The sequence below is a fragment of the Coenobita brevimanus genome, chromosome 77 (assembly GCF_032717465.1).
Source record: "Coenobita brevimanus isolate Jiangsu-jjx chromosome 77, ASM3271746v2, whole genome shotgun sequence".
In the NCBI taxonomy this organism is placed as follows: Eukaryota; Metazoa; Arthropoda; class Malacostraca; order Decapoda; family Coenobitidae; genus Coenobita; species Coenobita brevimanus.
This window is the reverse complement of record NC_137030.1, coordinates 30,249,103-30,262,073: the sequence shown is the minus strand read 5'-3', so window position 1 is coordinate 30,262,073 and position 12,971 is coordinate 30,249,103. Positions and strand designations below refer to the sequence as shown.

The 12,971-nt window shown below is 39.9% G+C and overlaps 1 protein-coding gene across 1 annotated transcript in view; it reads right to left on the bottom strand.

Annotated features, from left to right (window-relative positions):
• The window catches only part of Mccc2 (methylcrotonyl-CoA carboxylase subunit 2), a 38,008-nt gene that overhangs the window by 14,373 nt on the left and 10,664 nt on the right, over positions 1-12,971 (bottom strand). Inside the window, exons 4-8 of the mRNA XM_080279263.1 lie at positions 11,366-11,606; positions 9,704-9,882; positions 6,437-6,536; positions 5,200-5,340; positions 2,616-2,787 (exon numbers count right to left, since the gene is read on the bottom strand). Of these exons, the coding sequence (XP_080135389.1) occupies positions 2,616-2,787; positions 5,200-5,340; positions 6,437-6,536; positions 9,704-9,882; positions 11,366-11,606 (833 nt within the window). The remainder of the gene's footprint in view (positions 1-2,615; positions 2,788-5,199; positions 5,341-6,436; positions 6,537-9,703; positions 9,883-11,365; positions 11,607-12,971) is intronic.

Sequence of the window (12,971 nt, the reverse complement as noted above, 5' to 3'; positions counted from 1 at the left end):
ATTTCATAGGTTCCCAACACCAATGACATTGTGTCTGCATGTCATTGTGGCATGCATTGTGCAGTGCTTAATAATGTGGGTTATGATGTGTGGGCTTACTCAACAAGAGGGCTATGTGTCATCTGTGATTCCACCTACCCAGAATCTAAGCTGGTACGTGGGGAGGGCTGCAAGATGTCCTGATCTAAGTCTAGTTAGGTGAACTCAATTACCTTTTGTTTAAGGACCTCTGATGGGTGGATGTGGGAGGGAAGGCGGGGGGGTAGTGACATGTAGTAGTGATGTTATGATGGAGGTGTTGTACAGCTCTGATGTGAAATGGGTATGTAGGTGTTTCTTCACAGCTAGTGTTGGAATGTCTGGAGAAGGGATGCTGTTGTTCTAGGGAATCTGGTAATGTTTGTGTTGTGACTGTTTTATGTGTCTATTTGTGCTGTGTGGGTCTATCATATAATGATGGGTGCCATGTGTTGGCACAGCCTGCCGCATAGAATTGAGTGCCATCTCATGACAAGATATCTTCTAGTAGGAAAGATTGGTTTCAAAGTACAACTGAGCTGTGGGAGAGGTAATGGTGCAGCCAGTGATGATGCTTACAGAATTGTTCTGTAAGGTCTTTAAGATGCTTACAGAATTGTTCTGTATGGTCTTTAAGATACTGTAGTGGATGTTAGGTAGGATGGAAGCCCATGTCAGGGAGGCATAGGACATCACTTATTTAATATGGTGTTTGTAGATTAGGGAGAGTGTTTCTTTTTATTGTCCAAAGTCTATACGGTATTTGTCCTAAGTGCGCTAAGTCTGGGGGTGCACTGTCTATTGATGTTGTGTACGTGGTCCTCGAGGATGAGTTCAATGTCGTAGGTCATTCTTAGGATTAGCAGAGGGCATATATGGTACAGGTACATTGTTAAGTGCGATTTTTGGGGTGTACCTGTGCTCATGATTGCTGCTTGTGAGGACTATGGTAAAGAATTTGGCTCAACTGATCGTCAGCCTGTTATCCTTGACCCATATCTGAAGTATGCTGATAGGTAGTCTTGTTGCAGTATGCAACCCGTGACTGAGATGTGGTGTGTGGTTGTTATGGTAATGTTATCTGCATATGAGGTGATGCTTATGGGAAGTTGTGGGTGTGGGGATATAATGCATGTATTAAAGACTGGAGCCAGGGAAACTTTGTCACGGAAGGTTCATGTTCGTAATGACTCGCCCAGAGCATAACATCTGTTTGTAGACTAGATAATTAGTTGGCAAGTCTGAGATAGTGTATTTCTCCATGTCGGTGCTGTAGATTTTGGTTATCTGTTTGTCTCAGGGGAAGGCATCAAAGACTTTTCTAATGTCTACTGTTGTAATCAGTGTACACTGTGCGGATCTCAGGGAGTTGACGTCATCAGATGTAGATTGTGTGAGGTTGGTTAGCAAGGTATTTGTCGAGTTTAGTGCTCTAAACCCATATTGTGAATAACCAGGGAGGACATGAAGTGTGACTTTGTTAAGAATTAGTCATTATCTTGAATGGTGTGCTTAATAGTGTTATAAGTCTGTATGAAAATGGGTGTGTTGGGTTCTTGTCTGGTTTAAGCACAGAGATAACTGTTCCATGTTTCCAAACGTTGCAAATGCTACAATGTGCACATGAGTAGATGCTGATGTTTGTTAGGGATTAGACACTATGTGGTCCTATGTGTTTCAGGTGTAGCTTGCTGATACATCTGGCCAAGTGATTGCAGAGTTCTTTGTTTTCTTGATAATGGTGCCTGTGTTCTGCAGTGAAGGAGGTTGCCCTGCAATGAAGTGGAATGGACTGCCTCTGTAGAGAATATTGTTTTTCAGACTCACTGCGTGTTGGTGTAAGGTGGCCTATGTTTGCATAGTAGCTTACGTTCCGGCAGGCAGAAGTACATTGAGTGGGTGACTGGTGGGTGTTCCCACTCTTGTCAAATTTTTCTAACTGAACTCCTTTACTTAAGTGCTGCAAACAATGAACTTAACTAGCAGCTACTGCTTGATTCGTACATATTTTCTCTCTTATTTGCAAACAACTACTTATTCTTTCATTCATTCATCATCATCATCATCAATCAATCCTAAGTTGCTCCATGAGAAGCGTAAAAGCACAGGGTTGGGCAAGTTGGTCCTGACATTTAAGATGAGAGCGACCTGCCTCACTCATTCCTAAGTGGCATTACGTGAGCAATAAACCCCAACCATCCCTTGGATATAAACCTTCACCGGCTCAAGCCGGTTAGAACCCCGTAATTAACCGGTACTCACTAAATCACCAGGTGCCAAAATATGGTTATATGGTTACCACCCAATGTAGTAAATGGTTTCCTAGTGTACAGGAAACCACTTGGCTTGTCACTCAGTGTAGAGTCACCCACAGGCAGAGGGAAGAGGAAAGAATGAAGGAAAGAAAGAAGAAGAGGGGGTGTAAAGGCACTCGTGGGCAGAAGGACGAGGAAAGAATGAAGGAAAGACAGACAAGGATGGAAGGAAAGCAGGATGGAGGAGAGGAAAGGGCAGACACCCGAGAGCAGCACTACATCGAGTTTCCCATATATAATGACCTGCAAAATCTTTAAGTTAGTTTCACCTTCCATGCTTACCTGTAATATTCTGGAGGAAAAGGAGAGGTATTTTGCGTTGACAACAGAGCTGGATGAAGTGTGTTCCCTTTAGTGCTGACTCTGAGAACAAAACACCATTGTTGCCAATAATACCAAGTGGGTACCCATATAACCTTGCAAAGCCACACACTAAGGTGTCTCCGTATCGGGCCTGTAGGGGAAGGGATAGATTATTGGTACATAATTTTCTTAAACATAAAAATGCACATGCAGATGGCTTTCAAAGGCCATTCCATTGTGGGAAAAAAAATCTTAGTGATTATGCTTCCATCATCATCATCATCCGGACCTCCTTTCCCACCCTAGGGCAGGGAGAGGAGTAGCAATGTCAGCCCCAGTTTGCCCAATCCAATGGGCCATGCTTCCATTCACTCATCATTCAAGCCCCCAGAATCCTGGCTCTATCGGATACACCAAAAACATTCACCATGTTCTGTAGCTTCACATAATTGTATCCGATAAGAGTCATTAAGTTTCCTAAACACAAAAATACACATGCAGCTGGCTTCCAAAGGCCATTTCATAATAAGGGAAAAAAAAAATCCTACAATGGTTGATATTCCTAAACACAAAAATACTCATGCATCTGGCTTTCAAATGCCATTCCATAATGATAAACAAGAAGAATCCTACAATAATTAATACTGACAGTTAAGTAAACAAACAGTACTTTACAGTACCGGGTATTTACACAGACTCAAGACTTTATTCCTTAGATTAGGTAACAAAACCATTTATAAAAAGAACTAATTTCCTCTTACCGGTACTTTAATCACTATGGTAACACCTTCAGTAATATATTTTGCCTACTGCCTCTCAACTCAGTACAGCCATCTCCATAAATCAAGATCTATCTACAATCAGTGAATGGGGACAAAACAACCTTGTCTCTTTTAATGCTAGTAAAACTAAATATATACAGTTTACTAATAGACAGATATTACCAGATTCGTACATTACCTTCAGTGCTACTAATATTCCCATCTCCAAAAGTATTGAAATTCTTGGTGTCTCACTTAACAGTGCCCTCAGCTGGACCTCTCATGTCAGATCACTTGCTAAAACCGCCTCAAAGAAACCTGGATTAATGTACAGAGTCCGTAACTTCTTCGCTGATGAGCAGTTAGCTATAATTTATAAGAGTCATGTGCGCTCTCAGCTTGAATATTGCTCACCCTTGTGGAATGGTTGTGGAGAGGTTGCATTAAGACAAGTAGACAAAATTCAGAATAAAGCTGTTAGAAACATTAACAACCCTGCCATTACATATAAACTACCTCCCCTGCAAGTAAGAAGGAATGTTGCCTCCCTTGCATTATTTTACAGATATTTTTTTGGCAAATGCTCAGACGAAGTTGCGTCCATGGTGCCACCTCTCCATGCCTTCCCTCGTGCTACACGGGCATCTGGTAGCGCTCATGACTGGAATGTAACTCAACCATATTGCAGAACTTCTGCCTATCAGAATTCTTTCATTCCCCGAACTGCATCTCTCTGGAACTCGCTTCCCCAGAGTTGTTTTCCTCCAAATTTCAACCTACAACTGTTCAAGTCTAACTGTTACAGATATTTTATGAACAGAGGACACCAGTAATCTGGTGTATGGATTATTTTTTTTTCCCTATTTGTTTTTCCTTCCTCTGTTCTGTTATTTAAAATATATATATATATATATATATATATATATATATATATATATATATATATATTCAGCTAAGGAGTGATCTCTCACAGTGGAGGGGTTAGAAGTGATCTCTAAAAACATTTTCAGTATGATGTCACTTTCTGTATTATATTCTGGCTACTGCCATATGAATTGATTCGGTCATGACACAAATCATATGTAACGGGTTACAGTACAATCATGACAGGCTCAGACATTACAGTATATTGCAGTATTGTATTTTTCTGGAAAAAATTCTTGACAATGAACACTATCCCATACACTGTACAGTATATATAGAAGCCTGATACAGTTCAAAGTATAGTAATTACTATACCATCAAGCAATTTAAATGAAAATAATCCATAATTACCTACTGGCAATGCAAAACAAAGATACATTTAATATCCACAGCTCTAACAGATGGGTAGAAAACTATATGATTTTGGTGACATTATATGGTTTTGATTGTGGCTACTGCTTAATAAGTTCATAAAGCTGAGAGAGGCACATCACTCTTAGAAGGATGAAGCTCATGGTTGTGATACTTCTGGATTTTATTCAAGATACTGTACTACCTCAATTTTATTCAGCTAAGAAGATATGCTTGCTTTAAAATGGTTAGTTCAACTAACTGGAACACCAAAACAACAAGAACTAGATGTTTTCATCTGAAAATGATCCTTAATCCCTTTCGGCTCAGCTAATGACCAAGTGCAGTCGAACTGGATAATAAATTTAACTGCTAACAAAGGATACTCATTCTTACCTCATAACTACAGCTCATTTAATTTCATGCAACCACGACTTGGTACTGAGGCTGTTGGTGGCCCAGTCCTGCTACATAAACACAGACTATAGGCAACTGATACCTTATATAGAACACTTTATAAATTTTACCTTGAATTCATCAAATTCTGACCCATCAACAACACGTGCTATGACCTCTCTCACATCATAGGTCTTCTTCAGGTTGTCCCCCACAATGCCATACAAGTCATGAGGGTCAAACAGTGGCTCCTTTACCTCACCAATTGTTACCTGTAATAATATATGACTGATGTTACATGGCAAGTAAGAGAAAGCCCTGATTTACCTTAATCTTCATTAAGACTTTAAGAGTGATATGTTGTGAGTCAAGACCCTGATTTACCTTAATCTGCACACCACAAGTACCGTATTTCCCACCATACGTGCACTGACGTATCATGATTTACTAAGCAAAATACAGTACTGCACAGCAGTTACCAGAAAGCATAAAACGACAAGTGGTCCACTGGCATTCATCACTTATTTTTAGAAGTCTCGCTGTGGGTTTAATTTGAAACGCTTACTGCTTAGTTAACAAAGAAATCAATGTTTCACCTGGCAAATGCCAAAGAGAATGTAACAACTATATGTTATGAAAAAGGCACAATTTATGAAGCCGAAATCATGCGAAGTTGCCGTTACCAACTGAAATCTCAAGTACCAATGTTTCCAGGAAGACAACAGCAAAACTTGGTGCAGGCATGTCAATACAATCTTCATATGATTCATATAAATATTTTGCAGCCAAATGACTTTGCATTAGTATTACAAAAAGTCATGTCTGAAAGCATTATCTGATTAAACTCTAACAAAAGACATGACTGGGAACGTATGTAATCAATTTTAAGCTACCAAGAATATTTGTCCCAACATTTAGATGGTTAGTTTTGATAGATGAGTGACTCTCTTCAACTTTATCATACTGAAGCTTCTTTTTCTCATTTTGCTGCGTAGATACTGGTATGTTAATAAATTTATACTTATGAATGAAGTGATTAAGGAAACACAAACCAGTAGTTTAGTTAACTGCATTTTTATTTTTCAAATTAAGTTATCAGGTGATGATTGGCAACTTTTGGGAGTTTGCGAACTCTCCAACTGCTCCATGTGTGCGCATACCTAACCCACAGAATGCTTATTTTTCTGCTTATTTATGATATATTAATGATAATGCACACTCATCTAAGTTTGCATTACTGAAATCTTAATTCCACATTCAGGCCTATACAGTATAGTGGATCATCCAGTTACTTCCACATATTCTCTCCAAATGTCCAAACCACCTCAGCATACCTCACATAAGCAAAGCAATAAAACTACCACTTACTGGAGGCACTTTGTTTCGGTTGAGGGTGCGTACGATTCTTCTGGTGAGGTGGATGGCATGTTCATCATCAAAGGCATAATGGTCTGTCACTCCAGAGGTTCTGGTGAAGTGAAATGGAATAAACGATATGAATCAACTGTCTTGTTAATGTAACATCACTGAACTAAACAGGGGACAGTAGCAACTGGTGTTGACATTATATGAGGGACAGCCTCTAAGCACATCACTAGCCACAGTACTTTGGTTTAGCTTTGATGTAAAGTATGCAGTTAATGTAAGGAGTACAGAATGTAACAGAGTGATTAGTGTGTCTGGTAATTTATACAACTGCACCCAATTCTACACCTGTACCAACTGGTGGACAGAGAAGTGACATGAAAGTTGAAAATTTAATAAAGCACAGTGATTTATATACAAGACTTGGGTGATCATACATGTAAGTACCCATCACAACTGCAGAAGCACAGGAACCTTTTTCAGATAGTAACGGTTTGGTGGGCAAGGAAGATCCTTCTCCTTTACTATACTTGTCTTATACTAGTAGTTTAATTGCTCTTGTACAAGCAACCTAGCATGGGCCAGCTGGCCTACTGCAATAATCCCCCCTTCTTTTGCTCTAACTCTGGATTTGTGCTGCCTTACCAAGACCTCTCATGTAATTAATTACAATACGGGTTTGCCTGAAGTTATTTAATATTTTCAAATAAACAGTACAGTATCTGTCCAAGTCATCACTATTCTCTAGAAATATAGATACCATAGCTAAAGGTATGGATACAACATATGAAATTATGACAAAAGAGCCTATAACACCAAATACATGACACTGTGCATAAGATGCTCTCCAGATGGTTAGGGCATGTGGAGAGGATAGGGGATGATAACTGGGTGCAGAAAAGGAGAAGTGTTAATGTTAGGGGTAGGGTTGTGAGAGGCAGACCAAAAAAGAACTGGGATGAGGTCACTGAGTATGACCTCAGGGATTGGGGACTGAATAGGGAAGCTGCCAGAGATCAAGCAGCACAGACAGCTGCCATTATGTGACCAAGGTCGACGCATGCAAGCATGTTGAAGCCTTCAAAAACGAACGAACGAACAATGCCATTCTCAGAGAAGTATATCACCAAGAGAAAGAGTAAGACTAAAGATGTACTGGTAATCCAAAAGTATGGTAAAGTTGTCCAATCTGACCACCAATAATCTGAATATCCCAATACTCTGAAATTTTCAAGGTGAAATTTTTCAAATATTTCTGGTCTTTTTTCAAATTTATTCTGGGCTTTATCTAAGGATTTATCTGGCTTGGACTTGCCCTTGGACTTGGATGTATCCATCTGGAACTATTCATATACACTTCTATGCATTTCCGGTGAGTAAAACAACAACCTATATCATTTTAAGTGTTTATTTAATAATAATGTACATATTTCTAATGTTTTAAAAGGTTCCTCCCAATAGTCCAAAAAATCCACTAATCCAAAAGACCCTCAGACCCCTGCGCTTAGGACTACACGACTTTTACTGTACTGTAGTTGCTTTCAGGACGGAAAATATGGAGATGAGGGTGTCCCATGCAGGTAAAGTTGAGGGTTAACCCCTTCTTTACCAAATTTCCAAAATGTGTACCCCCATACTCAAAATGAAATGTCGGCAGCGGAACCAAATACGATCGTGAGTACTAGGGTACTCACGATCATTATAGGGGCCTATTGGGCTTCCTCTTCCTCAGTTTGGGTGCTTTGTGATCCCATGTGTGATGACATATGGCAATTTTGTTACTGATGCCGCACTCCCCTGCCATATGCCCCTGCCATGGGACATAGTTTTATGAAAATGACTCAGATATGTTGTGTAGGTCATTGTACCCTATATGTTTTGAATTTGGTATATATAATGGCCTATAACACGTGATATAATATAACCAGATAATGCTTCTTGGTAAGGGGACTGTCGCTAGCTTAGCAACAGTGGCGGTACTGCAGGAAAGTATGTGAGAGCATGCAGTAGTGTTTTTCAAACAGCCGAACGTGTCAGTGCTTTTGGATTTACTTCTGTGCCATGGAGTCCTACAGCAATGAATCTGACTTGGACAGTGACTTAGAAGTGTCTGGCGATAACGAAACACAATCTGACATAACTGTGAGAGACTCTGATGAGGAGTACATGCCCGAGAATGACCATGAAGTGAGCGATAATAGTGGGGAAACTGATACTGATTCTGGTATCAGTTTGGCCTTGAAGCGCATCACCCCACCCCCACCTACTTTTGACCTGTCTGCCTCCTACCTCATTCGTCATGGATCTTCTTCATACTTACAAGGTAAATAATACAATCATTATTCTCCTCCCTATTCATTGATTTATATCTCTATCTACTACATTTATCTGTATATTGTATGTTTACTAAATTGGTTGGTTAGACATGTAATACTGTCATGTACATTATTTTAAAATATCATAAACACATCTCATGGTCAATATCTATTTACTAATACAAAAATAAATAATATAAAGCAAATAGAAATGATGTAATGATAAAATAAATACTACCCCACGAAAGAGCCACGCCTGGGGGAAATTCGGTTTAGCAGGGGGGGTAGCTGAGCGGGGGAGGGGAGGAATGTGGTAACGAAGGGGTTAATGTCATGGTGCAATCCACAGCTGAATAAATTTGCCTTGTCATCTATATAATAATGGACAATTGTTGTCTGTATGTTTGTCTGTTTGTCCAACTACTCCTCGTTGATGCATGGACTGATTTTTATGAAACTTTGTTGGAACATTCCCTAGGGCCCCAGTATGTGTATAAACTTTTGGGGGATTTCAAAGTTCCAAAAAATAAACAAAGGGTGACAGAAGCAATGAGAACATGCTGCCATAGGTGGCCATTATGTAAGTGTCAATAATATTTAAAGTGTTCCAACCAACCTCCAAGGAACAGCACTATTTTGATGATCCCATCTATCCTTTAAAGACTTACATCTACTTTCATGGAGGGGAAAAAAAAAAAAAAATACAGTGTACCACTTCATTCAGCTGTTATCTTCTCCCCTTAATTACACCAGCAAGGACGAGATGCTAAGGAAACCTCCTAGTCAATGAGAATATTGCAGTTATTGAAATAACTCTCTCTACCAACAACACAATGCAATGCTGACCTATCAAGATCCTCAGCTGATATCTCCTCCCCTCCATGACACTGATAAGGAAGCCTGCTAGCCTATATGAAGATGGTCCTAACTGCAGTAAACTTCTCTGCCTACCTACCCACAGTGCAAGTCTGCTCCACCAAGGTCCTCAGCAGATATCTCCTCACCAGTGGCAGCTTTGACTAAGGGCGGACCTCCTAAGAAGATGGTGCCTTGCCGTCGCACAATAATTGACTCATCAGCCATTGCAGGGACATAGGCACCACCAGCTGTGCATGAGCCCAGGACTACTGCTATCTTTGGGGAGAGAAGAGGATGAAATAAGGGGAACTGCAGTGGGAATGGAAGAGAAACCAAAATACTATGAATGGAAAAAGAGTTTAAACAGAAAAGCTATAAGCAGCGGAAAAAAAAAAAAATGTGCTATATGAAAAGGAGTACATGGGTAAAGTAAAATGTAAAAAGCAACAAGATAAAGAAGAAAGATCATACAATGACAACAGTAAACTGTAATACACTGTACTGTAATCTGTACCATAATAATCTGTCCAAGTTATATTTGCTATCAGCAGAATTCCATGACATACTAAACCTTAAGTTTTCAAGTTACTTTTGTTTTTTCCCCGACACGTTTCTCCAGTAATAATCCACTCCATTATTGTCTCATCAGGAGTGTAGGGGCCCTGGGTTAGGCTACACAGTCCAGACAGTTTATGACGAGAGTGACCAATTACTCTCCCCCAGCAGGATTATATGGGCAATGAGGTAAAACTCAATCAACCCTTGAATTTGAACCCTTAAGGGTCACATCCAGCTGCAGCTTCTTCATCCAACAGAATGGCAAGAATGCACAGACCACCAGGCTCCACAAGACATATTACTATATCTAACCTGTTCTAATTCAACTTCTCTCACCTGAACTCAATAAAATCATCTGGTGGTATCCAGGTTATCAGAAGGATGTCGGTGTAGTGGTTAAAGAGATTGTATCATAATGACTGACACATGCTGGTAATAAAATGACAACTGGGTGCAGAAGGTAAAATGTGTGAACGCTGAGAGTCACAAGAGGTAGACTGAAGACAACTTGGGACGAAGTCATACAGTGTGACCTTAGTGATATGGGACTGAACAGAGAGGCTGCTGGAGCTCAAACAGTCTGGAAGGCCACCATTAGGTATCCAAGGCCGGCACATGCAAGCATGGTGTAGCCTTTGGAAAAAGTCAAAAATAGTTCAGTTTACTGAAGTTTTGTTGCAACACTGTTTGCTTAAAAACTCTGTCACAAGATTTGTTGAAAAGTATTCCTGAAGAGAAAGAGAGAGAGAGAGAGAGAGAGAAAATGTGAAACATGCAGTAAGTTCTCATTTTAAGTCAGTTTCTCTGCATTCTTTTTTTTATAATACTGGTAAATCCTCAGCAAATTACAATGACTGCCTATTAGTTCTACTACTAAATATAAAGATAATTTGCCATTTTCAGCCAACACACAGTACCAGGTACCAACTGTATGAAAAATATTATGAGATTTTTGAATGCACCACTGACTGAAAATAAAGTCTTGTGCTTTTCTTCACGTTAAGCTACCTTTACTGTCTTTTCTATTAAGTTCAGAGAAAAATAAACATATTGCCTATTAAAGTTACATTGCTAACTTAACAATTTCTCCTAATATACAGTAACAGTTGAATGGAAAAAAAATTGCGACGTTTTGGAGGCATCCTTTACTTATAATGAAGAACTGCCTGTGCCATACTGTACTCTTATCACAGTGACCAACCTGACTGATGCCTTGCGAAGACATTCTAGCTTGATTATAGAAGATCCTGCCAAAGTGATCTCTGTCGGGGAACACATCAGCCTGTCGGGGAAGGTTGGCGCCACCAGAGTCTACTAAATAAATACAGGGCAAGTTGTTTTCCATAGCTATTTCCTGGGCACGCAGGTGTTTCTTGACAGTGATGGGGTAGTAGCTGCCTCCCTTCACTGTTGCATCATTGCCAACTATTATGCAGTCTTGTCTGGAGAGGAGGGAAGCAGAGATATGACATGCTGTCTGCAGAGGAGTGCTGTGGATTATTGTACACTGGGTAACAACTTCCCTTCCTTACTGCTGCATCACTGCCCACTACCAGTCTTGTCTGCAAGTGAGGGCAGCGATGCATAACTGTTTACAAGTATGTATGTACCGGGTATGTATGTACTACAGTACTTGTATTGGTTGGCACCACATAAAGTGAGGGGTGGTCTAAGCAAAATGACTCAGAGACTACTGAGTAAAAAAAATTTCTTCTCAAATGCACCACCCTTCCTCACATATTCTCATATCTCATCTTTCCATTTAGCTCTTAGTTCCCCGTCTCCTTCTCCCTCCATTCACCTCACTTTTATATATTCGTCTGGTATACCTTACTATTCATGCACTCCAGATAGCATAAAAACGTAAGAATGGGCCCTGGCACACTGTGCTCTCTTTCTGTAGCACTGCAGTGAAAGTGTTGGGTGAGGGAGTTACCACAGACACTAAACTAATACAAACAGCAAACATTCCTGACCCTACACTTGTGCCTTTTTCATCAATCATTTATAAGATACAGATGTGGCCCACTGGAGTTTCATTTCCAGGGATGGATAGGGTTTACTACTCACATGATGCCAGCTCTTCAGGAAAGGGCAGTTGGTCACTCTAACCTTAAATGTCTGGAATGAGCATCCTAGCCTCTGGTCCCTATGTTCCTGAGGGGTAAATACTGTGATAGGTTGGATTATGGATGGATGAAAATCAGTGTTCCTGGTCTGACTTTATGGATGGATGAAAATCAGTATTCTTGGTCTGACTCAAAGAGTCAAACTAGGGATAAAAAAGTGGGGGATATCATTTGAACAAACTACTGTACAAGGTAAAACTTAACCCTCCAAAGTCCAGGGTTGCTACACATGGAATTTTGTGGGGAAGGTACTTAGCACACTGCCTTTCACCTATCAGCACACAGCTGCCTAGGTGACAGTGGACTCTGGCAGGTTAATATTCATAATTTACAGTTAAATGGTCTACAGTGACTACAACTCTATGATTACAGTAAAAAATAAACTTTCAGACCTGACATAATAACAGATGAACTAGAATCAGCTGATGCCATATGTTTACTGATACAGATTTATCTTTGCATCTTACGGTTATATCAACTATGAAATATCTGTATTCACTTGCCATCAGTAATTCATAAACACTTCTTTATGTTCACTTCATAACACTACAGATCTCCACTCTCCAGGTCTCACTTACTTCAAAATCCTAATTTACAATACATAAGTACCCTTCATTTCATCCTAGTAAAATATCAATACAGTAAAGTACAAACATAACCCCTAGCTTCATCCATCCA